Source organism: Carcharhinus amblyrhynchos, chromosome 11 (genome assembly GCF_965287045.1).
Source record: "Carcharhinus amblyrhynchos chromosome 11, sCarAmb.v2.hapA, whole genome shotgun sequence".
Classification (NCBI taxonomy): domain Eukaryota; kingdom Metazoa; phylum Chordata; class Chondrichthyes; order Carcharhiniformes; family Carcharhinidae; genus Carcharhinus; species Carcharhinus amblyrhynchos.
Genome location: NC_137334.1, coordinates 9,340,020 through 9,367,576, shown reverse-complemented (window position 1 = coordinate 9,367,576; position 27,557 = coordinate 9,340,020). Strand labels below are relative to the sequence as shown.

Sequence of the window (27,557 nt, the reverse complement as noted above, 5' to 3'; positions counted from 1 at the left end):
CCTCAAATTCAGAGAGAAGAGAGGAGAGAAGAAATTCCTCCTAATCTTTGTCTTAAATGGGTGATCTTTACTCTGAGATGATGTTTTCTGGTCCTAGACAAGGAGAAACAACCTCTCAGCAGCCAAACAGGTTGAGTATCAACTTTTAAATCCTTCTACCATACCTCACTGAGAGGGGCTAAACTGGGAGAGACTCCTGGTCTGCCATATGATAGAAAGAGATTGGAGCCTCTACCATAGCTATCCATTACTTCAAGTTACAAAGCATGCTTCAGCTTCAAGCACACAAAACTATATGCTGCCACGGCAATTTGATCTTGGGGGTAGTGGTTGGCTCAGTGTGGAGTAGATTGGTGTCAACATCGCAGAGTTCAATCCCCTGCTCTGGCTAGAGTGGATTTGGGACATGCGTCCTTATTTATTTATGAATATCACAAGTAGGCCCACATTAACACTGCAATGACGTTGGTGTGAAAATACCTGTGTGACTGCACTCCACGTCTGTACGGGTATAATGAAGGAGAATTTAGCATGGCCAGTGCACTTAACCAGGACATCTTTTGGACTGTGGAAGCAAACCAGAGAATCCGGAGGAAACCCATGCAAACATGGGGAGAACTTGCAAACTCCACACAGACAGTGACCCAAGCCGGGAATTGAACCTGGCACTGTGAAGCAGCAGTGCTAACCAGTGTGCCACCATGCCTTACCTACCTGATGAAGGAGCAGTGCTCCGAAACCTTGTGATTCCAAATAAACCTGGTGGATTTTAACCTCGTGTTGTGAGAGCTCTTACTGTGCACACCCCAGTCCAACACTGGCATCTCCACGTGACCTGTGGGGGAGGCTGTGTTCTTCCTGGCCAGACCTGCCTTTGGGCAGAGAAATGAAGAAGAATAAAATTGATGAGCTATTCCATTGATCTTCAATGGACATGATCACAATCAAATTCCATTCTTCTTCAGACCTTGAAATGACAAGTGAATAAATACTCCCGTGATGTTTACTCCCTGACTTTCAACCCTTGCCATTAATTGTGGCATATAAGAACACTCATTTTTTTCAGAATTATAATGCATTTTCGGCCTATAGCCAGGGTAGGAGTCAAGCTCCCCATCTTTAGAGCAATATTCACATTAGGAGTTGCCTCAATTTCTCAGCTTAGAGTTGCATGCTTAGAGTTATACCCGCCTTATATATTGGCACATGGGATCAAACAGGCTTTAAGTTGCGAGAAGATGTATGGGATTTTAAGACATGCCCACAGTGAGTATGTGGTGAACGATGAACACAAATTGGTCCTCCTGCACGACACTGGATTTCACAGTTTATACTCAGTGTGTATGTTTTTGGAAGGATACTTCGAAGGTCAACTTATACACAGCAATCAATGACATTTGAAATTGAGTCCTTTTGTGATTAAATTTGGTTACTAAGTGGCTTTAATCCAAACCAATCATCTGATATAAAATAATAAATTCAGAAACATATGCCAAAGAGGCTTAAAAGGTAATTGGAACTGCAGCTTCTTAAATCCTCCCAAATTTCCACCCCTTTCCTCTCCCCCTGAAGGAGCTGAGTCTCATGGCAGCCTCAGGTTTTCTGATGCAATGCTGCTCTTGCATGGCAGAAGGAGATATCAGAAACTGCAGCCTGTCACTGCTCAGAGATTGAGACATTCTGGGTGCCTAGCTTTCTGATGTGGGCTCCTGATACAGTATTCTCCATGAGAGCTGAATATTCCAGCCTGAGAGTTGATTGTATAGCCCAGTGTAGTCAAGCCCAATTCTGCTTTCACCTCACATACTCATAAACATACACACACATACACACGTTCATATACAACACAGACATACAAACACATCATGTTCAAACATACAGTTATATACACAAACACACAGTAACACTCTCATAAGCAAACTCATACACACAAGCACACATTCACAAAATCACAGACACACATGTACATATACAAACACATATGATAATGTACACACTCACAAACACATGCACACATATACACAAACAATCACACAAGTTCAACAGCTGCATAGCTCTTTATCAGTTTCTTGACAGCTAGGCAGTTCCTTGACAGCTAGATACATCTTAAACAGTTTCTTGATAGCTGGACAGCTTTTTGACAACTTTGCATGGGCACAATCTTACTATGGTGCAAAAAATGTAATCTTTTAAGTCCCTATTAGGTTTGAATATAAAGAAGAAACCAAATCAGAAGGGTATTCTGTTATTACAGCCTCTTAAACATTTCAATTCTTCTTGGATAGGTAGGTTACCTTTCTGAGCTGAAGACATTAAAAGCTTTTGAAACAAAGCCAAACATTCATATTGGCTCCAGCTGTAATAAAAGCTTCCAACTACATTACAAGAAATGGATAGAACAGAATGGTATCCCATTTCCGTTTCAAAGCAGAGAGACTGTCAATCAATGGAGACAAGCAGGCATAGAGATTTTTTTCAGCTTTCAAACACTTTTTTTTTAGCTGGAGCTGTCAGTTAATTCAAATCACAGCACAGCACATGGCAGCAGAAGCTGACAGGACTTTTTTGCGTTATTAATCAAGCGAACGTGGAGAAGTACTGTGATACATGACAACAGTTAGACAATGCTGGTCAATGTAAGGGTCATCATACCTTTGCAGGAGAGGTCTCTGTGATGAATCACTTCATTAAAACACATCTATATTACAATGCAGCATCTAATAATGAGATTTGAAAGTGTCAAAACACTTTACATTTCTTCGAATATTCCCAACTCCTCAGCAGGCTTTCCCTCATGGTCACAAATGCTAAAGGAGGCGCATTTTCTCAGGGTTTACAGTAGCCATACCAACACACGAAGATAGTGTTCAGGAAGAAATACAATTTTTCTGTGACCTTCACAATCAGGAACCCGCCTTCAGAAGAGGTGTATGTGCATTTTGCAGCTGAGGCGTTCCCAATTGCCAAATGCCATTTGAAAATTGAGTGGGTTTGAGAAGGAGAGGACAATTGTTTTTCCAGCCAAAAAAAAACTAAGTTCAGGGTTTCAAGACCTGATTTGAACCTCCATTCGAAGATGAAAATTCCACCCTGATTTATTAACCGGCCCATTCCCTCAGCCACACTCCTCACACAGTCCATCACAGGTTGCAAAGTGAACTGCAACCCAACCCTCTGTGGAAAGACAAAAATGCAGGCAAAGTCACGCTTGGGGCAGGTGTTGCAAGACAAAGTGTGTGAGTCAGATTTTCTTTAAGTCACACAGAAACCCAGGCCTAAATTCAACATTTCATAATCCAATTGATACTTCCATTAGGAGGCGAAAATCCAGCCTTTGATCTGTCTAAATCAGCGGTCTCCAAACTCCGATCCAGATGCAGCCCACTGTGGGCCAGATATCGTCCACGGGCCGTAGTTTGGAGGGAGTTTGGTCTAAATGCCTTCATGTGATGCAGTATTCCACAGCCTAATCCTACCTGCACACTTCCCACTTGCAGTTTCTACTGAGAATTATTGTTCTCTGTCGTCTAGTTATCTTTTGCCAACAGTAAAGAACCAGGTTTCACTCATCCATTTGCAGTAAGATCTTTCTCTCTGACACAAACCCCCACTTTCCAGTCTCTCACCCTCTCCTCGGTCTCCCCCACTCTCTCCAGCAGCCATTTTTTACATGCCCCTCTCCACTCCCGGAGGCCCACATGATTTCAGGGCCGATTCCTGCCCTTTCCTGTCTGCTCAGCAATTTGTGGATTGCAGAGCAGCTCTCTCCATGGCACTTTGTGGCAGTGCCGGGTGATGTGATGGAGTACAGGATAAGGAGGTCCACTGTGATGATGAGAAACATAAATAGCCGATTTCTCAAACTGCTAGAGGCAGTGCTTGAAGGATATACTTGAAACTCCAAGCATTCACACAGAAATTTTCATAGATACCCATAAACAAACACTCAGGCACATATATAAACACTCTTACTCAAACAAATGCACTCATGCACATGAACACACAACACAGACACATGCTCACACAAACACACTAATTGTTGTGCATACAAGTACTTACACACTATCACTCATGCACATACATACAAGCCCTCATTCATACGAATACCCCATTCCCAAGTCTCTTTCTAGCCTCCATTCCCAGGTCTCCCTGTCACAAGCATTCACATTACAAATACCCAGACACACTCACAAATAAACACTGGAAATATTCAATCTCATCTGCTTTGGGATTTTCCGGTGCTGCTGCAGTGAATGGAGTTTTGGCTGATTGCCAAATTCTGCATTCTCACTGGCAGCAAGGGTGGGATGAGCAAGATCAAGAGAAACCCGCTCAAACACTCAGAAAAATTCACACGCAGGCACTCAAACACATATGCAAACACTTATACACACACTCTCATTTATAGATCAAATGCTCACACACACACACCTGCACGCAAACACTCACACTCAAACACAAACTCTAATAACCACACAAAAACGCTCGTACAAACAGAGATCTATGGGTACAGATACAGAAATAGAGGTTCAAATCCCACCATGGCAACTGCTAGTATTTAAATTCAGTCAGTATTAAATCTGAAATTATAAAGCTGGCCTCAGTAATGGTCACATATCTTTGATAGTTGTAAAAATCCATCTGGTTCCCTAATGTCCTTCAGGGAACAACATCTGCCATCCTTACCTGGTCTGGCCTACACGTGACTCCAGACTCAGTGCTGTGAAATGGCGGGCAGTTAGGACAGTAAATCCTGGCCCAGTTAGCGATGCCCAAATCCCATGAAAGAATAAAAGAAAATCACAAACATACATATACATACAAAAAAAATACATCAGCTCTCAAATGCACCCAAATTCTCAAGCACACACAAACAAAAACACACACTTACACATGAAAACACATTCCCAGGAGTAACTGGACAGCTTCACGTTTTGAAACAAATGATTTAAACTTTTAAAGTTTATTTATTAGTCACAAGTAAGGCTTACATTAACACTGCAATGAAGTTACTGTGAAATTACTTAAATTACTGAAGTTTCTGTAGATTGTTACTTTAGATTGTAAAACAGAAAATCAGCAGTGAAAGAATTAACTAAGAGCCTGCACCATACGGCTCACCACAATGGCAGCAATAAAACCACAAATAATACAACAGCAGTCGCTGTCTTCCAACTGAGGAGTATTCCATAGAGTAGCTTTTAATTATAAGTGAACTTGGGAATACATTGCATTTACAAGTGACATGATAGACCTTCAGTTTGTGCTCTGTAGATGTTAATCAGGTTAAATACAGGAATGCAGTCAAGTGTTACATTTACCCAAAACCCCCCCCTTAGAATCATCATCTGAAAACCTTCCTAAATTATTGCGATTTAATCTTAACGTAGAACCAAAATTCCGGATTTGTATTATAGATTAAAGGGCTTTAGTTTTATGAGGCTGGAACATCTATCAGAAAATAAGCTCCTTCTGTTCCAACTTTCCATTACAATCCAAGCTGAATTGGTAAGGTTAGAATTACAGAGAAAATTCCTCACGTTTAACTTCCCACCCTCTACAACTTGCATTTCCATCACACCTTTTATTTAATAACGCATTCAGCGCTGTGTCTGATCCGGGGATATAGTCAGTGAATTCGCTCTGGTATCTTTCATGTTGTGCAGTGAACTTGAGAACTTCCTCTCTGCAAATCAACCAAGCACCTGAGAATCAATGTGAGTGCAGTATTGTCTGAGCCACTTGATTCAGTAGCACTGTCCTCTTTGAGTTGGAGGAATGTAGATTCCGCTCCCACTCCAGAGATATGAAAATTTATTCCGATGGATTGCTGCACAGTCGGAGATATTGGCTGGAATTCTGCGGTCTTGCATGCCCCACCACTGCTGCCAACGAGTGGAGAATCTGGCACTCAGCCAAATCTCCATTCACAGCAGCGGGACCAGATTATCCCCACCCACAAACTAGGATGGAGAATCCTAGCCACTATCTTTTGAATGAGACATTAAACTGATTCCCTAACTGCCCTCTCAGCTAGACATAAAAATTACTAACTTGAATAAGTAGAAGGATGTTCTCCCTGCTGGGTTGGTGGATATTTATCCGTCAGCAAAAGACCAGATAATCTGGTTGTTATCTCATTGCTGTTTGTGGGATCTTGCTGTGTGCAAATTGGCTGTCACGTTTCCGACAAGACACTGACTAAACTTCAAAAATTACTGAGTGCTTTGGGATGTCCTGTGATCGTGAAAGGTGTTATATGAATGCAAGTTGTTTCAATTTGTAAATGTACGTTTCATGTAAGGAAACAAAATCCCTATAGTGAGAACAATAGGCACAGGAAGGCCCTGACCACAAAAAGTGACTAGGTGACATTAATCTGGGTGTTCCAAAATATTTCATTCAACAAATGGAGATTTTGGGAAAAGCTCCTTAAATCTAGTTTAGACACTTACCCTTCTGGCTATAGCCAAATATTGAGTTTCTGCTCAGAATAGGCAATTTTCATTTGGTAACTTCCAGCTGCTGTTCCAAAATGAGGCAGAAGCCAAATGAAAATTTACGAAAAAGAAACTTTGCATCCATGGCTGATTGGGCCACCCACCTCAAAGTTCAAGCACACTTCAAAATTGGTGACCAGCAATTCGCCGAGATAGAACCAAGCAGCTTAAAGGCACATAAGAACAGGAGAAGGCCATTCAGCCCCTTAACCCTCATCTGTCATTCAGTTCGATCATGGTTAATCTGTCACTTAATTCAGTTCACCTGTCCTTTCTCTAGATTGCCTAATCCACTCATGGAACAAAAATCTATCCATTTTGGTTGCAAAAGCTCCCAATGCCCAGCATTCATAGTCATCAGTGGGGGCGGCGGTGGGGAGTGCAGGAGGAGGAAGGTGGTGGGAACTCAGATTCAGTTCCATTGTTCTGCATTTCCCTCCAAAGGAAAAGTCCATCTATCATTTTAAACGCCTCAATGAGATCACCTTTTGACCTTCTGAGCGCAAGGTGTTTTGGACAAATATATGCAAACTGACCTCAGAAATCAACTATTCAAGCTTCCAAAGTTAATCTTTCCTGAGGTGTAATACACAAAACCGAATGCTCCACTTGAGATGATGTGTGAGCAAGAAGCTGTATAATTGAAGAATAGTTTCCTCCCCTTTTCATTTCAATCATCTTGAGTAAAAACTAAAATTCCATTAACCTTTTTGATTATTGTCTGTGCTTGTGCACCAGCTTTTAGTGTTTTATGTGCAGGGATGCCTAAATACCTCCCACTGTCCCACTCTCTTATTACCCTGAAGAAAATAGTCTGAATTTTCTTTCTTGGATCTAAAATAGATGGACTCACAGTTCATTATAGCACACCATCTGCCAGTTTTGCCCATTCACTTAACCGGCCTACATCGCTTTTTAACCTCTTCCACTTACACAATTTACTATGGCTCCTAACTTGCTGTTAACAGCAAACTTGGATGAAAAACTTTCTATTTTCTTCATCCAAGTAACTGATAAACATGCTAAAAACCTGAACTGATCCGTGGGGAAAATTTCTTGGTTCAAAAATATTTAACAAAAACACTAAAAATAATGGGGCTAAAGGCCGATAGGTCCCTGGACTCGATGGATTCCATCCTAGAACATTAAAGAAAGTAAGTACAGAGATAGGGGATGCACTGGTAGTATGGGCAGCACAATGCCACAGTAGTTAGCGCTGCTGCCTCACAGTGCCAGGGACCCAGGTTACATTTGGGCCTTGGGTGACTGTCTGTGTAGAGTTTGCACATTCTTTCTGTGTCTGTGTGGGTTTCCTCCAGGAGCTTTGATTTTATCCCACAGTCAAAGGATGTGCAGGTTAGGTGGATTGTCCATGGTAATCGCATGGGGTTGCAGGGACATGGCAGAGGGAAGTGCCTGGTGGAATGCTCTTTCTGAGAGTTGGTGCAGGCTCAATGGACCTGATGGCCTCTTTCTGCACTGTGGGGATTCTATGATTCCATGGTAATCTTCCAAGAATCTATAAATTCTGGAAAAGTCCCAGAGGACTGGAAAACTGCCAATGTAACACCCATATTCGAAAAGGGAGGGAGACAAAAATAAGTAACTAAGTACCAGTTCTCTTAACTTCTGTCATTTGGAAAATGTTAGAGCCCTTATAAAGGATGTAATAGCAGAGCATTTTGAAATCCATAATTTAATCAAGCAAAGTCAACATGGCCCCATGAAAAGGGAAATCATGCCTGACAGATGTATTATTTGAGATGGTAACGAGGAGGATCAATAAAGGGAACCAGTAGATGTATTTCCAAAAGGCATTCTATAGTGTATTACAGAGAAGGCTACTTAATAAGATAAGAACCCATGGTGTTGGGGTTGTATGTTGGCATGGATAGAGGATTTAACTGATAAAATGCAGAGAGTTGGGATAAGAGAGGCATTTTTGGGATGGCAGCATATAACCAGAGTGCCACAGGGATCAGCGCTGGGCCACAATTTACAATATTAATGTCTTGAATGAGGGAAGTGAATGCACTATTGCCAAGTTTGCAGATGACACAAAACTAAGTGGGAAAGTAAGTGGTGATGGTGACAGGTTAAGTGAGTGGATGGAATATAATGTATGAGAATATGAAGTTATGCATTTTGGTTGGAAGAATAAAAGGGCTGAGTATTATTCAAATGGAGAAAGATTGCAGAAAGCTGCAACACAGAGGGATTTGCAGTCCTCACAAAAAGCTAGCATGCAAGTTCAGCGGATAAAAGGGAAGACAAATGGAACATTGGCCTTCGTTTCAAAGGGAATGGCGTATAAACATTAGGAAATCTTGCTAAAACTATACAAAGCATTAGTTAGCCCACACCTGGAATACTGTAAACAAATTTGGTCCCCTTATGTCAGGAAAATATAAAGGCACTGGAGGTAGTAGAGAAGCTTTGATCGCGGATTTGCTTAAACGAAGGTTTAAGTAGGTTGGTCCTTTAGTCATTGGAGTTTAGAAGAGTAAGAGGCGATCTTTTTGAGACATATAGGATTCTCTGGGGGATTGACAGGATAGATGCAGAGAGGTTACTTACCCTTGTGGGGAGTGTAGGACCAGAGGGCATAATCTCAGAGTAAGGGATTGCCCATTTAGACAGAGATGAGAAATTTCTTCTCTCAAAGGGTCTGTGGAATTCTTTACCGTAGAGACTGGGTGGTTAAGTATGTTCAAGGCTGAAGAAGACAGATTTTTAATCAGTAAGGGAATCAGGAGATCTGGGGATAAGCAGGAAAGTGAAGTTGGGGATTATATCACATCGGTCATGGTCTCATTCAATGGTAGGGCAGACCAGTGCGCTGAATGGCTTACTGTTGCTCCAATTCCCAATTCCTCCCCTCTGTCTTCTACCTCCAAACCAATTTGCAACCCATGTCCCAATCAAATGATTTTTTTTGAACAAAGAACAAAGGACAAAAAGCAGCCCGGGGAACAGGCCCTTCGGCCCAACGAGCCCGCGCCGCCATCTCAACACCACCAGTCCCCCTCTCCACCCACAACCCTTGTCTAATGTTTTATGGCCATCCAGATTGAGGGAAACTGATTTAGGGACAATTTATTACTGCCAATCAGCCTAACAGCACATCTTTGGGGTGTGGGAGGAAACCAGAGCACCCGGAGAAAACCCACGCAAGCACGGGGAGAATGCGCAAACTCCCACAGACACCGGCCCAAATCCATGTGTCTGCACAGCAATCAGTGATAGTCACTGAGCTGTCGTCTTGCCCAGTATCTGGTCCAGTTTAGGCACACACTAACGACATGAAGCACTAGGCCAATCTCGATAGTCTATTGTGTGGAACTGTTGGAAGAGCCACTTTCTGAAATCCATATCAAGAATTCCAATAGATACTCTCCTGTCAGCCCTGCTAATGACCTCAAAATATTTAGTGAGATCAATTTGACATAATCACTCATCCTCAGGATGTGGGCACTGTTGGCGTGGCTACATTTATTGCCCATCCTGAGCTGGCATGAATGACTTGCTCACTAAATTACTTCAGAGTCAACCATGTTGAGACCAGAATTAATTTGAGTCAGGCTGAATAAAGATTTCTACTGAACGATATTAATTAACTATTGGGTTTTTACAGTGAGCTGACATATGAGACAATTTTATTTTTAAAACTGAAATTAAATTCTGAAACCGCCTGTGTGGGATTTGAGTTCACCTTCCCCCAGATCTCTCATCCTAATTGTTAACAACTGCACTATTTTACCAACTCTTTACCCATCCATGCTGACTCTCTTTGATCAGCTCACACTTGTCCAAGTGCTCATTCACTCTGTATCTCTGATAATTGCCTGCAGTAGCTTCTTCTCAATTGATAATAGTTGTGTTGTGTCCTCATCTTACTGTCTCTTTTCTTTCTCAAGTAATAGCATGATATCGTCCAATCTAAAAGCACAGTTCCCAAATCCAGAAACCTTTGCAAAATGACAGTTAACTATCAGCAAGTTTCCTCATTTTTTAGCATCTAATCCTGGGAATTTGCAGCCTTTCCCGCCCTTGGGTTTTTCCAGTGTTGCTGAAGAGAATTCCTTGCAGAGGGATCCCGAGTGGCAGGGTGGGTGAGTCATACAAAATGCCGTAGACTTTCCAGGGCAGTAAGATCCTGCTAGCGACCAATGGTGAGTTGCTTCCACTGGTGGAAAACAAGCTGTTTCGGGGAGGAGGGGGGTGGAAAATCCAGGCCCAAGGATGGAAGCCTTTACATTCTGGAGATGTGCCCATTTTAAATCCCATTATGTTTTCCTTTAACATAGAAACAAATCATATTAAATGCAATTAGACTGATGTCTAATTCGTAGCTATGGTGCTGGTAGTTTGTCCTCTTGTTCCAACATGTCAACAGAAACAAACAAATAAGAATTCCGCTGGAAGCCGCTATGAGAATTCCAAAGCAATTGCTGTGAAACTGATTTTGCTGGGGCCAAAGGAACAAAAATGGTTTTCCTGGATCCACAGAGATCATCCTACTCCCTGTATCTCACTCAGGATTGCCATTTTCCTCTCTCCTTCCTCAAGTGAGCATTTGGACAATGTAAATGACCTGATCCATTTAGATCAGGCAGGTTCAGGTTGATTGGACTCCATCTGATCGGTGTCTAAGTGCAGGGCCCAGAAGCAAAGCATCCTTGCCATTTCTGGTTGTATTGATGTGAGTGGTGTCAATAAAATGACTATTTGAATAGTGTACATCATTCAGGGAAAATAAAGTTTAACATGTATCTTTCTGTTTAATAGTTCCCATGATTGTTTCTCCCCACAGGAGGCCCTGATAATGGCCAGCATGGACCATCCACACCTCGTCCGCCTTTTGGGTGTTTGCCTCAGTCCCACGATCCAATTGGTCACACAGCTGATGCCCCATGGCTGTCTACTGGACTATGTCCGTGAACATAAGGACAACATTGGCTCTCAGCTGCTACTGAACTGGTGTGTCCAGATTGCAAAGGTAAGAGACTCCCCCAGAACTATAAAAACTGAGGTGCCAGAGAGGGAAATATTAATTGCACTGTTCCATATAATTCAACTTAACTTCAAACTATGCCTGAACAAGAAGGAATAAAAAATTCATTTTAACTGTATGGATTATGTTTCACAATGTACCCGTTTTGTTGCAAACTTCGAGGCTTAGCCAATTCTGTGACGTTCTGGATTTAGAGACAAGGAGGTCAAGGGCAAAGCACATCGGCTTATGTATGACATGAGCAAGAAATATTTATTGCTTTACACCACATAGCAACAACTTTCTGAGTAATGAGATGTTTGTTAGCGGGAGTATGAGTGGGTACCTAATATACTGTCTGAGATAGGGGCATGATGTGGGTTTGATATACACTGTCTGATCAGGGTTATGACATGGGTATGTTCTCCACTATCTAATGGAGGAGTAAGGTGTGGGCATATTACACACTCTCTGATAGAGGGACAGGATGTGGGTATATTACATGCTGTCTAAGAGAAGGACAGAATGTGGATATACTACACGTTGCGTAATAGAGGGGCAGGGTGTGGGTATAGAGGGACAGGATGTGGTAAACTACATACAGTCTAATAGGGGCAGGATGTGGGTATACTGCATGCTGTTTAATAGAGAGGCAGGGTGCAGATACAGAGGGACAGGATATGAGTATATTACACACAGTTTTCCTCACCCTGTGCCAGTGACATGATGAAGTTCACATCTGTAAACCTCATTTTAATGCATCTGCATTAATTTTAAAATCATTATCAGCCTCCGGCCAGATATTGATTCCTAGACATATTTTCAAAATTTGATGTTGTTTACAACAGATTCACCCTGATGTGAATTTGTTGTGGGGACACCCTGGCACAAAGGTGACTATAGCCCCCAGGGGAGAGAGGCATGGCCTGGCACTGCCCCCTGGCACTGACTGTCTAGCTAAGTTTAAGTTTAAAGTTTATTTATTAGTGTCACAAGTAGGTTGACATTAATGCTACAATGAAGTTACTGTGAAAATCTCTTGTTGCAATGCTCTGGCGCCTGTTCGGGTGCACTGAGGGAGAATTTAGCACGGTCAATGCACCTAACCCGCACATCTTTGGACTGCGGAAGGAAACCGGAGCACCGGAGGAAATCCTTGTAGACACAGGGAAAATGTGCAAACTCCATAAGCATTGATCCAAGCTGGGAATTGAACCCGGATCCCAGGTGCTGAGAGGCCGCAGTGCTAATCACTGTGCCACCCTATTTTAAACATCCAGATGCACAGGACAACACCCACACTGACCGGACTCTAACCTCCTTGGCATTCTCCACCTCCGCATCATCAAGGGGTTCCTCACCCTGTCAATCTGACCCCAGGGATCTGACTAGGCTTGACCCCCCCACCGGCCTTACTACTCCCACCCTCGACCTGCCTGTCACCCCTTTGCCTCCCCCCATCACCTGACCACCTTTTAACTCAAACTAAGAGACACCCCTCCTGACCTGACTTAAATGATAGCCCCTCTGTGATCTAACATTCCCTGGACCTACACTGCCACCCACACCCTACCTGATTTCCAAGTCCCTCCACCCCATGAGCCACCAATGTACTGATGTTTGACTCACTCACCAACGTTGAATACCTCGCATCCCTAAGTAACCCACATGTTGCATCCTCCGCTCTCTGCAGATGGCCAGATACCACACCATCCCGTCCATGTGGATAGTTGCTTAACACAATCACCCCCTCCACCAGAGAGCAAGATAACAGTTCCCATCCAGACGGGCAGATCCCCGACCCCTCACACAGCTGGATACCACCCCCACCCCAACCCAGATGGCTGAATACCACTCCCCCTCCACCTGAACGGCCAGATACCACCACCCAAATGGTTGAATACCACCCACCCCAGCTCCCCACCCGGGTGGCTGGATGCCATGCCACCGCAAACCAGATGGCCCAATATCACCCACTCCTACCACCCTGCTGATGTTCAGATCTCCAGCCCCACTTCCCAACCATGTACCCTTGAAACATCTTTTTATCAGTGAGCCCCTTGAACTCACCTGCCAAATGACAGCTAATGCGGTGACCTTTACTCCCCTCCGATTACATTTCGCTGCTTGTGCTGTAGACATGTTTTGGCTCTTCAGTTGCACCCTGGCTGAGTCAGAAAGGACAGACAAAACAGACGCGTTACACTACATTACAGGAAAGTGGGTACAGAGTTGCAATCCACCACCGATTGCCATTCCAAGGTCAATTAAAGGACAAAGCAGAGAGATTAAACAGTCAGTGCGGGGAACAGAGAGCTTAAACAGTCAGTGCGGGAAACAGCGAGATGAGGGCGTGGGGTGGTGATTCTTCCCTCAAAAAACTAAGTGCTCAACAGGCAGGAATACGGGAGAATTTCTTGCCCTTTTTTTGGACAGTTTGAGTGGAATGAATTCCCGGAAATCTATTCCACTCTGTGCATTGCAGATTTACTTCAGTATTTGAGGGGATGCGGAGACTGAACCTGCCAGAGAGCCAGGGGTCAGTGTACTAAGTGGGCCACTGCGCATGCGCCGACCTGCAAGTGGGGAGATCTGCGCGCTCACACTGACCACCCCCCCCCCCCCCAAAAGTGCTGGCCTTCTGATGCATCCTCAGCCCCCTGTCCTGGGCCTCCCAATGTCTCCCGGCAACCCCCGCCACCCCGATAGCCAGCCTTCTGATGTCTCCTCACCCCCCGATTCCCGGCCTCCTGACCATCCCGACCACCCCCACCCCCCACCCTGATCGCCATCCTCCCAATTTCTCCTCGCCCCTCCCAATCTCTGGCCTCCCGATGCCTCTCCACCCCTATGTCCAGGCTGACTCCTACCATGGCCAGCCAGACCCCACTCTCCCCATGTCGAGCCCTGATCACCCCCTCCCTCCTAACTCCACCGATCCCTAATGCAGAGTCTGCAGCGGGTCCCCCCCATCAATCACCCATCCCCCCACCCCACCCACCCCACGCTGATTTCCATATTGCAATCACCCTCAGGCTGATTTCCGGTGCAAAGATGATCGTGCTTTGTAAAAAGGCCTGGGAGAGTCATGATCGGCTGGACGCTGGTGATGAATCACATTATAGGCCCCCTCCACTGATATTTTCTGGCCCGCTGTGCTAATCGAGCAGCACAATGACTGGGAGAATTACACCCATGAAAGATTTAGGGCCTGATTTTACCATTGCGTGTGCCCGTTTTACTAAAAAACGTGGTAAAGTCAGGCATGAGGCTATTGATGTGATCCGCGCCCACTTTACTGAGTCCCGAAAACGACTGCGATCTAATTCGTGCCCGAAACAGGCGCAACGGCGATTTAAATGTATTTGCATTAATGAACTGCTTGCCCAACTTTAGCAGCATTTCCCCTTTACCATTGCGTTCGCGTATCCACATTCGGTGAAAAACAGACATGTTCGGAAAAGACCTGTTTTGGGCACTTCAGCTTCTGAAGAGCTAAGTTCAGAGCTTCCGACGGCTCTCTGATTCAGATCGATGGTGGTGGTGGAGGGGGCGGTGGAGGGAGGGCTGATCAAATCATTCTGTGGTGAGGCAGGGGAGGGAGGAGGAGGCGGATCAGATATATCTCTGGTGGATGGGGGTGAAGGAGGAGGGAGGCCTGATCGTTGTCTGGTGGCGGTGGGGAGGGTGGGGGCGAGGGTGGTGAGGAGGCAGATCATTGTCTGGTGGAGGGGGTAGAGGAGCCCGAAGTTTCTCTGGTGGCGGGGGGGCGGTGGAGGGGTGACTTAATTCTATTGCATTACATTTCTAATTCTGATCGCTCCTGTTATAAATGCTACTTTGATTATATTTCACTTGCCAGGAATGTGGTTTCTTTCCCCTACACCAGCAAGTTCAGAAGAAATAGAAATTGTCTTATTACCATTTCCCAAATTTCTTCTAAACTTGGAAATGCAGATCTTAGAATTTACTGCAAATTGGCTGTTGCTAAACACAATTGCAAAGGCTGTTGAATCAAGCAATGGTTATTGGTACACGCACCTACATGTTTCATTACACAACTTCAATAAAGGCCTGGATATGTACCTCGGTGAATTTTGCAAGTACAGGCAGCAGAGAGAAGGGATTCCACAGTTAGAATAGTGCATGTGCACTTAATTATTGAAATAGTCAAAGTGCTTGGCTGTGAATATGTGAAATATACTGGGAGGGAAGCTAAGTGAATCTCTGGTGGGGGGGAGGGGGGGGGGCTAGTGTCCGCTGCCACTCTGCAGACGATCTGTGGGGGGGAAAGGGGGCAGAGGATCATGATCGGCCTGAGTAGCGGGGAGGGGGGGAGCGCTGGGTGAATAAGGGGGACAGTTACGTTCTAGGGGTGGGGGTGATGTGTGTGGAGATCATCACCCCCAGGCCGCTTTATTTTTGCAGCCTGGGAGCGATGTGACAGCGGTGCAATTTTCAATTTTTTTTCCTGACTGCACATGCGCAGTTCAAAGCTCTGATTATTTTGTGCATGCTAAGCCCCGCCCACAGCATGATTCAGATCTATGGTCTTTTTTTTCAGGCTATGTAGGTATGGGGGCGCCTGAAAGCAGATTTCCAAGTTGGATCTGAATTTGCGCCCAGATTCAGCGCTTAGAATGAAAATCATAAAATTGCGCCCTTAGAGCGAGGAACAGAGATTGAAAGAGGTACCAAAGTGAACAGATATATATTTGATTTCGTATAGAGAATGATGTTAGTTAATACTTGGAAAGAGTTAATTTGGGTGCAGAATGACTATTTGGTTTTCACAGAATTAGTGAATACGATGTTAGTTTACTGCAGGGTATAAAATAAACAAATAGTTATCAGAGAGTGCAGATTTGTACAGGGATTAGAAATAAGGCATCAAGTTATTGAATAAAATTGTCGATGCAGAGGGTAGAATTAGAACAGAGAACAAAGTAAATGAAATTGGATTAGTAGAATACCAGATTCAGAGCTATGACTCTATATAGAGAGCTGTGTCCGTACTGACCTGGACCGTCACCCAAATAGGAGCCAACAATGAAATTGACCCCTTTGTTTTGTTGGATGGTGATGAGTGAAAAGATTGCTCTCTTTTTATTCAGTAATGAAGAACTGCTGCCAAAGGATTACTCATTCAGATGCTTATCAGATTTTATTCTCCCCAGTGGTGGGTTGATGGTTGGCTGAATGCAGGTCATTCATGGCACAATTCTTCGGGACCGGATCGGTGAAATGGGTCCATCGCGGACAACCAATACTGCAGCAACCTGGGACATTGAATGATTGATCGTGGTTTTGAAAATAAGTTGTTTGAAGTCCTTTTTCTGGCTCCAGTCAAAAGAGTTCAAGGTCTTTCTTTTCCTAGCAGCCCTTGTCTATTGTGGAGCACAGCACTTCATCATAGATTTACCGGACAGAGGATTTGTCTAATGAGAGCAATTTATCAATGCTATGTGCTCAAGGCGTTGTGAAGCTTTCTCTGTGACAGAAGCATGTTAAACAATTAGTTCTGGGCAAAGTAATACAGATAAGTTTATGGTGCAGTATAAACCGTAAATTGAATTTCAGTAATAGCACTGTATGAATTTAGTTGGTTGAGAGAGACTTCAATCTCAAGTCATTTCAGTAACTAGTTTTGATTCGGGTTTCAAATCAGCAGTAACTGATAAGAAGCACCATTTTCACTGTGTCAAGCTGATTCTGGAAGTACAGCATCATGCTTTCCCACTGCCATTGTCTCGATTTCAGAAAGATTTTCTTCTGATTTCTTGGCTTGGTCCTAAAAAGTTAATGCATTATTTAAGAGAATGGACGGAAGAATGTTCCAGAAAGAGTTTCCTGAAAATGCACTGGAATCATTCAGTAGCAACTTTCCGAAAGGAGTTAGAGAAATTGTTGAAGGGGAGAATGTTTTGCACAGTAAGTTATGGAAAGCATTCTCTGAAAGGGTGGGAACACAGCAAATTGTTACGTTTTGGAAAGCATTCCCTGAAGGGGCACTGGAAACGTTCAGTAGCAACTTTCCAGAGGGAATTGGAAAATCTGTCAAGAGGAGAACGTTTCAGAAGATTGGGATTCATTGACTAGTTCTTTTAAAGAGCCAACACATGAAGAATTGAATGGTTTCCTTCTATGCGAGAAAATTCAATTTTACTGGCTCATCCCACTCATCAATGAGTGGAGCGAGCCAGTAAAATCACACAAGAAATGAGAAATCAGGATTATGCCACTTTCCTGGCTCTTGCGATTTTATGAGAGCCGGATTTTGTGTGAGAAACTGAATAATTCATTTACATATATCATAATGTTGACTTCCATGTGGTTAGTGAGCCCAGCACTCAATTTTGCCCTCATGGTCTCACCAGGTGAGGTTCTCTCTGGCGAGGAAAACACCTGCTCCCCTCACGAGCGGTGAACAGTCGTGTTGGCCTCACCAGTGGAACCGGAGGCCATTAAGGCCCCCTTGGAAAGGCCGAGGACAAGAGGGGGTGCCCTTGGGTAGTGCCAGCCTGACACTTTGGCATCGCCAGCCTGGTACCTGAGCAATGCCAAGGTGCCAGGCTGGCACTACCCACGGGGCAGTGTCAGAGGGCAGAGTCTATGGGATGGGGCATGAAGGGGACCTGATTGAGGTGGCGGCTGCGCTCTCTCTAATGGGATTGGAAGGGGGAGGGGAGCTTGTTGTGCACTCTGCGACGGGATTGGATGGTGGGAAGAGGGGGCCCTCTGCACAATCTGCAATGGGATCAGATCAGGGGCAGGAGTCCGAACCGTCTGGATAAGATGGTGGGGTGGGCAGTGGCGGCTGTGTTCAGGGGCCATAAGCTCTCTTGTCTGTCAGACCGCTGCAGTTGCTGTTGAGCATGTGCAGAATTGGAGGTCCCTCTGCAGACTGGCTGGTGAATTAAGCCCAGCCCTCTGCCTGCAGCAGCTAGAAATGGTCTAGACCATTTTTTCAGCGTCTAACTGCATAAGATTGGGTGTGAAATCACGCCCAAAAAACGGATTAGGAACTCTCCCATTTTCACACTAGCTGGACACTTAAGATCAATCTTGTAAAATTCCACCCTGTGACTCCATGGACTGGATTCTCCAACCTTGCCTGTAGCAGGGATTCTCCAGTCCCACTACAGCGAACGAAAATTTGGTTGAGCGTCAGGTTCTCACTGGCAGCGGCAGCAGGGTATAAACAGCTGGAGAATTCCGACCTCTGACAGTTATATTAAAATTTATAAAAATTGTGGCGCAGCTTGTGTGTTTCGTTCATGGAACTCAGCTCCAGTATGTGTTTTGGATAAAACAAGGTTTATTTGTTTTAAAATGATGGATAGACATATCAATTTCTTTTGCAGCTTATAGACTCTTGACTGAAATCTCTTCCTGTCAGGCTGCTCTAGTTTGATGTGTCTCAGGATTACTGCACAGGAAAAAGTGGTGGGCGTGGTTCTATCAACTAGTCTCAGAATCATTTTCTATCTTGAGTCCTCACAAAGCAACACTGTAAGTTGCATGCCCAGTCCAAACCATGGCTCTGGGAGTTTGTATAGTTAGGGTCTCAATATTTGATCTGGAGCCACTGTAGGCCACAGGGATGCTTCCTGCTGAGGATGTCACCGGAGCAACCAGCACAGAGGCAGCTCTGCCCCAGTAATCTCCATGTTGCTGAGAAAATTGATATTTGCCTTCAGGTAGTTCTGAGGAATCGAGCCTACTCCTGAGAATTCTGTCACTCTCAGTACTTAGAAAATTGAATTGTCAGATAATTTGAATCAAGTAAGAACAGCATTTTTCATGACCTCAAGATGTCCCAAAGCACGAGAGAAGTAAGCACTTTTTGAATAGTAGCCACAGCTGTAATTTGGGAAATGTGACAATGTTCTCACAGCAAGCTTCCACTAACAGCAGCGAGGTGATGTCCAGCTCCCCTGTGTTTTTTTAAATGGTGCGGGTTGAGGCATGAATCTTGGCAGCACATCAGTGAAAACTCCTGTGCTCATCTCTATAAAGCACCATGGGATCTTTTACATCCATCTGAAAGAACAGACAGTGTCGCAGTTGAGGTGGGGGGAGGGACACATTGGCACAGTGGTTAGCACCGTGCCTCACAGCGCCAGGGACCTGGGTTTGATTCCTGGCTTGGGTTACTGTCTGTGCAGAGTTTGCGCATTTTCCCTGTATCTGCATGGTTGCTCCTCTGGGTGCTCTGGTTTCCCCTCATAGTCCAAAGATGTGCTGGTTGGGTGCATTGAACAAAGAACAAAAGAACAAAGAACAAAAATAGCCCGGGAAACAGGCCCTTCAGCCCAACGAGCCCGCGCTGCCATTTTAACACTACCAGTCCCCCCCCTCCACCCATGACCCTTATCTATTGTTTTATGGCCATCCACATTGAGGGAAACTAATTTAGGGACAATTTATTACTTCCAATCAGCCTAATAGCACATCTTTGGGGTGTGGGAGGAAACCGGAGCACCCGGAGAAAACCCATGCAAGCACGGGGAGAATGCGCAACTCCCACAGACACTGGCCCAAGTTCATGTGTCAGCACAGCAAACAGTGATAGTCACTGAGCTGTCGTCTTGCCCAGCATCTGTCCAGTTTAAGCACACACTAACGACATGAAGCACTAGGCCAATCTTGAACAATCAAGAGCAGCCCAAGTACGACGTGTATGCCCCTTGTTGGACAACAAGGCGGACCAACTTAAAACCTGTGAAACCTGGCCATGGTAAATTCTCCCACAGGAGTCTGGCGACTGGAGAATTTTCACAATTCATTCAGTGTGAATGTAAGACTGATTGTGATTAATAAATAAACTTTATTTTTTAATATCTAATCCAAAATATGGCAGCTACAGTTGTGCAGCAGTCCCTTGGCATTGAACAGGAGTGTCAGGCTGGATTATGTGATCAATATCTGGAGTGAAACTATAAACCCACAATTATGTGTGAGCTAAAGATGAGAGAGCTACCCACTAAACCAAGGCTGACACTTGAGTTGCAGACTGTGTCAAATGAAGAGGCTCCCTTATTCGTTTCTTTAAGCAGACTTCACAATTTATTATCTTTGTCAATACCTGGTTCTCGGATCAGCTGCATGCCTGGAGCTAGATAGCTAGGATTACATTTAAAAACATTGGAGCGGAGAACATAAGAACATAAGAAATAGAAGCAGGAGTAGGCCATCTAGCCCTTCGAGCCTGCCCTGCCATTCAATAAGATCATGGCTGATCTGAAGTGGCTCAGCTCCACTTTCCCGCTTTCTCCCCATAACCCTTAATTCCCTTGCCTACCAAAAACCTATCTACCCGTGTCTTAAATATATTTAGCGAGGTAGCCTCCACCACTTCAACGGGCAGAGAATTCCAGAGATTCACCACCCTTTGAGTGAAGAAGTTCCTCCTCAACTCCGTTCTAAACTGCCCCCCCCCCCCTTATCTTGAGGCTGTGCCCTCTAGTCCTGCTGTCCTTTCTGAGCGGGAAGAATCTCTCTACCTCTACCCTGTCCATCCCCTTCATTATCTTATATGTCTCTATAAGATCCCCCCTCATCCTTCTAAACTCCAACGAGTACAAACCCAGTCTATTCAGCCTCTCTTCAAAGTCCTTCGATGCTTCAGAACCATATATCCACGCTTCAGAATATAGGAGCAGGAGTAGACCATTCAGCCCATCGAACTTGCTCTGCCATTCAATAGGATCATGGCTGATCATCCACTTTCATGTCTTTTTCCTGCACTATCCCCATATCCCCTTACGTTATTGATATTTAGATTAGTTAGTCTCTGCTTTAAATTACCCAGTGACTGAACATCCACAGCCCTCTGGGGAAGAGAATTTCAGTCCTCAGTGGCTTCCCCCTTATTTTGAAATTGGATCCCGTGGTTCGAGATCCACAACTCCCCAATCAGAGGAAACATCTCACTTGTATCTGGCCTGAAATCACCTCTCATTCTTCAAAACTCTATAGAGAACACAGGCCCTGTATCCCAAATCTCTTTTCACAAGCCACTCTCACCATCCCAGGGAGAAGTCTGGTGAACCTTCATTGCACCCCTCTATAATAATAATATCCTTCCCCAAGATAAAGGGACCGAAACAGTATACAGCACTCCAGGTGCAGCCTAACCAAGGTTCTAGCAAGACTTCTAACCAAGCAAGACTTCGGTATTCCTGAACTCAAACCCTATTGCGATAAAGGTTAACGGTCCTAATTGCTCACTCCACCAGCATGTTGGCTTTCAGTAACTTGTTAAGGGTACACAGTTTTCCTTTGTGCATCTACATTTCTTAATTTATTAGCATTTGTTTTGCCTGCCTTCTAATTTCATTTATAATTTTTCTATTTCCTCATTACCAACTTTACCTCCTTCCAATTTGAGCTAACCCTCACATTCCTATCCACCTGACAAGATAGTTTAAACCCTCCCCAATAGTATCAACAATCTGTACATCTGTTCCTCATACAAAAGTGATAATCTCACATTTTTCCACTTTATATTCCATCTATCATGTCTACCAAGTATACGACATCCAAATCCAAGTACATCTACTAAGTCCCCCTTTTTAATTCTGGTGCTAACATCTACAAGAAGCCCCAGCAGGTTCATTAAACATGATTTTCCATTTGATCCATGTTGACTATATCCAATCAGATCATTATTATCCAAGTGTCCATTTGTTACATCTTATAACAGATTCCAGCACTTCCCTACAACTGATCTATGGCTACCAAGTATGCAGTCTCTGTTTTCTCTCTCCCCCCTTTTTTAAGTAGTGGCGTGACATTTGCTACCTTCCAATCTACAGAAACTGTTCCAGAATCTAGAGAATTTTGGAAAATGATCACCAATGCATCCATTATCTCTATAGATACCACTTTCAACAATCTCGAATGTAGAAGGTTGATAAGTCCTAGGGACTTATCAACCTTCAGCCCTATTAACTTCTCCAATGCAACCTTCTTACTAATATCCTTGCATTACTCATTCCCCCTAGTCCTTTGAATCACTAATTCTGGGAGATTTCTTGTATTTTCGTCAGTGAAGGCAGACAAAATAATAATTTCTCTATTCCCCATTATAAATTCTCCTGACTCTGCCTATAATGGACTCACATTAGCAAAACATTTTTTATGTACATACAGAGGCTTTTACAGTGTGTTTTTCTGTTTTTTGCTAGTTTATATTCTTATTCTATTCTCCCTTTAGTAGTTTCTTGGTCCTCCTTTGCTGTATACTAAAATGCTCCCAAACTTCATGTTTACTACCTTTTCTGGCAACTTTATAGGTTTTCTCTTTTACTGTCATGCAATCCTTTACTTCCTTTGTTAGCCACAGTTCACTGACTTTTCTTTTGTGTTTCTGTGTCTTGAAGGAATTTATAGTTGCTGTAAACTATGTCATAATTTGTAAAAACTGTCCATTTCTGATGTACCTTTTAATGATTTCCCAATTCTCTTCCACCAACTTGCCCCTCATACCTCCATCATTTCCTTTGTTCAAGTTTAACGCCCTGGCTTCAGATTGAACTATCTCACTTTCAAACATATGTAAAATTCTATCATATTATGATCATTTCCTAAAGATTCTTTTCCAACAAGATCATCTTGTCCTTCTGATCTGAGATCTTCCCCTACTAATGTACTGATCCCATCTTTTATTATCATCGTGGCAGCTCATCCTTTTCCTTTTTGCCTGTTCTTCCTAAATGTCAAATATCCTTGAATATTCAGTTCCCAGTATTGGTCACCCAGTAGCCATGTTTCCATAGTGGCAATTGGATCAAACCCATTTGCCACTTATTTGAGCCTTTAAATCATCTGCTTTGTTACAAATGCTGTGTGCATTCAGGTAGAATGCCATTAACTTTGTCTTTTTACATTATTCCATATTATAAGCTTTGTTGATGTTCACCTTTGTTTTGCCTGCCTTCTAATTTCATTTACAATTTTTCTATTTCCTTATTACCAACTTTACCTCCTTCCAATTTGAGCTAATCCTCACATTCCTATCCACATGACAAGATAGTTTAAACCCTCCCCAATAGTATCAGCAAATCTCCCTGTGAGAATATTAGTCCTGGTCCTGAGAAGGTATCACCCATCTATCTTGTACAAGTTACACCTGACCCAGAACCATTCCCAGTGTCTCAGCAATCTGATGCCTTCCCTCCATACCAATTCTTCAATCAATCAATCCTCTTACTTGCACGTGGCTCTGGGAGTAATCCTGCTCTTGATGCCCTGTTTTTAATTTCCTTCCCAACTCCCTAAAATCTGCTTTCATCCTTCTTCCTACCAATGTGGATCTCAATGTCTGGCTGTTCATCCTTCCCAAGAAGAACTTTCTGCTGTTACTCTATAACATTCTTGACCCTGGCACCATGCAGTTAACACACAATTCTAGAATCATGTTTGCTGCCACAAAAATGCCTGTCTGATGTCCTGACTATTGAATTCCTAATCACTATTGCTTTTCCATTCTTTTCACCCTTCCTGAGCCACCCGTGATGCCACAGACTTGACTGTCTGGCTGCAGTCCATTGAGGAACTGTCTCCCTGAGCAGTGTACAAAATAAAAACAATTAACAAGCGAGATTGACTTGGGGGATTCCTGCGCTACCTGCCTAGTTCTCTTGGACTGCCTGGTGGTAATCCATTCCCTGTGTGCCTGTATGCTCATAACCTGAGGTGTGACAACCTCCCTAAAAGTTCTATCCACATAGTTCTCTGCCTCATAGATGCGTAACAGTGATTCCAGCTGCCACTAAAGTTCTGAAACCCCAGAGTTCAAGCTTCTGCAACTGGTAATATTTCCTGCAGATGTTTGTGCCTAGGACACCATGGTGCTTCTGTTATTTCCCACATATCACAGGAAACAGATCCCACTTGGCCAAGCTGATCTGCCATTCTGTAACTTTACTATTTAATACAATTAGAGCAAGTAGAATAGCTTACCAGTTACCCACCAATCAGTTTCTTTCCCTGTGTCAAAGTGAAACTTTACACTCTATGCACTGGAAGCAGCAATGTCAGTGCGGATGAAGCAGTGCTGATGAAGGCCTGTTTCTATGCTATTTGATAAACAACTGGTTCAAGCTTCTGAAAGCCAGTTGCCTAATTAACCAGCTGCAGCTGCTCCCAGAGAACTCATATATCCCTGTTTTAAGGTTGGAATAAAATGTCGTTCCTCTTAATTTAAGGAATAATTTTTAATTAATTGTTAAACTAAGGAAGACTCTAACTCGAAACTAACCCTTAAAACTAACCCTTTAAACTCTTGCTTACCAGCTATCAATGCAGACCAAAATGCTTGTACATGTCCATCTATTGTTGTTCTCTGAAACTTCCCTTCATTCTTTGTCCCCAATATTGCGCCTACATTGCAATCTGAAGAGGGACAAAAACGGGACTTAATACAATTGAGAGTTCACATTCTCAAACTGAGATTATGCTGGGGATATGCTGATTATAACACCAAATGGAATTAGCCTCACTGATTAACTTGAGGCTCTTTTGAAGTTATTGCTACAAAAACCTTGATAGTCCTATGCAAAATGCCGTTAGCTCTTACTGTTTGATTATATCTTGTAGCCCAGGCAGTTTGCGTCAATGAGCGAAGCTCTGATGTGTGAGGGGTTTCATCATATTTCATCCAAACTGCTCTGTTGGAAGAGGCCTTGACAAAGCCTGCTCTGATCTTCAGCTACTCGTGCTGGTGACTTGCCCAGCAGCAGTGCTATTCCAACCTCCCATCACAACTGCCTGGGAATTCACAGTTGGGAAATTTGGTTGCGGGGAGGGAGGGGCGGGGGGGTGGCAGCGGGGTGGTCAGAATGAGAAAAATCTGATTGTTAGCTCTGAGGAGGCAAACTAAATGCAATCCAGTTGGCCACCTCGTCTGAAACCCATGCCAGGGTGACTACTTAGACCAGCTGTTCATCCTCAGCAAATTCAAACTGACAGTGGAAAAACAGTGACATCTGTGCTCTGAGTAGGAGCCAATTATATGATGTGTGCACAAATACCGACAGTGTGCACTCCGGGATAGGCATTCCAAGTTATATCTTTTATGGATTTTGGTTAGTCAGGCATTGACTTCCTTAGTAGGTGAGGATTGCTTATCCTTCATTGCTGTTGTTCAGCAGCAACTGAGGTCGTGAGCATTTTTGTGTGGAATTACATGGTACATATAATTTGTATGTTTTTATAATGATTTGTCTCATGTAAAATGTCCATCTGTTGAAAGACATAAAATTCCTCCACTCTCCCACACTGTAATGACTGCCAGCTCATCCAACCATATACTGCCATTTCTCTGAGAAAACTTTTCTTTGCCTAGAATGCTTCTGTTTACGCTCTACACCAAACTCCTCCCACTGCTTTTCATCTAACCCCATTAGCTTGTCCTTCTGTTTAAGTGTCAATTGTGGCTTTGTTAGTCGCACTCTCACCTCTGAATCTTTCAGGTGAGCTGTTAAAGCAAAGCCCCAGCTTCAGGGTCAGATGGCTGTAAAAGCTCTCATAAGCAGAGGATATATCCCCAATGTCCTTGGTCAATTTTTAACCCCTCAATAAGCATCACAGAAACATATGATCTAGTCACTGCTGCTTGTGGGTGTCGCTGTGTGCATATTGATTGCTGTATTTCCTACATTGCACCAATGATTACACTTCAGAAGTACTTTATTGGCTGTAACATGCTTTGAATGGTTGTCAGAAATGCTATATATATGCAAGTCTTTGATTTTTTTCCCCTTTCTGTCTCATCTGTTTATATGGCTTCCCCTTAAATGAATTTGAACTATTCACCTCAACTGCTCCTTGTAGCCCTGAGTTCCACATCCTCACCAACCTCTGAATTCCTTCTGAATTCCTTTTTGGATTTATTAATTATTACATTTATCGTCCCTGGTTTTGGACTCTTCCACAAGTGGAAGTATTTTCACTATATCTACTCTACAACCTTGTTCATAGTCTTAAGGACCTCTATCAAGTCACACCTCAGCATCCTCTTGTGCAAAGAAAATAGCTTCAGCCTATTTAGCCTTTCCATAGTCATTGGAAGAGTCAAAGATTCCAGATGTTTAGAGATTGGAAAATTATTTTCAAAGTTAAATATAGCTTTTTATGCAGTTCCCTCCACTTACACTACTAAAAGGAAGACGGATTATTGAATAGGAGTAAATTGAGAGAAGTGGATACTCAGCAAGACCTTGGAATCCTTGTGCATCAATTGCTGAAACTAAGCAAGCAGGTACAGCAGGAAGTAAAGAAGGCAAATGGTATGTTGGCCTTCATAGCAAGAGGATTTGAATATAAGAATAGGGATGTTTTGCTGCAATTGTATAGGGTGTTGGTGAGGCCACATTGAGAGTAATGTGTGCAGTTTGGGTGTCCTTATCTGAGGAAGGATATTCTTGCTGTCGTGGGAGTGCAGCGAAGGTTTATCAGGCTGATTCCTGGGATGGCAAGTCTGTCATATGAGAAGAGACTAAATGGGTTAGGATTATTATTCACTGGAGTTTAGAAGAGTGAGAGGGAATCTCATAGAAACTTAAAAAATTCTAACAGGGTTAGACAGGGTGGATTCAGAAAGAATGTTCCCAGTGGTGGGGGAGTCCAGAAGTAGGGGTCATAGTTTGAGGGATAACCTTTCAGAACTGAGGTGAGGAGAAATTTCTTCACCCAGAGAGTGGTGGATGTGTGGCATTCACTACACAGAAGTAGTTGAGGCCAAAATGTTGTCTGATTTCAGAAAGAACTTAGATAGAGCTCTTGAGGCTAAAGGGATCAAAGGATATGGGGGAAGGGGGGGATCAGGATATTCAATCAGGAACCTGGGTTCGATTCCCAGCTTGGGTCACTATACGGAGTCTGCAAGTTGTCCCTGTGTCTGCGTGGGTTTCCTCCGCATGCTCCGGTTTCCTCACACGTTTAGAAATATGTGCTGGTTAGGTGCTAAATTCTCCCTCAATGTACCCGAACAGGTGCCAGAATGGGGCAACCAGGGGATTTTCATAGTAACTTCATTGCCATGTTACTGTAAGCCT

At 43.7% G+C, this 27,557-nt stretch overlaps 1 protein-coding gene across 2 annotated transcripts in view; it reads left to right on the top strand.

Moving 5' to 3' along the window:
* Nucleotides 1-27,557, top strand: part of LOC145349910 (receptor tyrosine-protein kinase erbB-4-like) — a 1,005,257-nt gene that overhangs the window by 765,622 nt on the left and 212,078 nt on the right. For both annotated transcript variants that reach the window (XM_080198569.1, XM_080198568.1), the window contains exon 20: nt 11,314-11,499. In XM_080198569.1, coding sequence (XP_080054695.1) covers nt 11,314-11,499 — 186 coding nt within the window. The remainder of the gene's footprint in view (nt 1-11,313; nt 11,500-27,557) is intronic.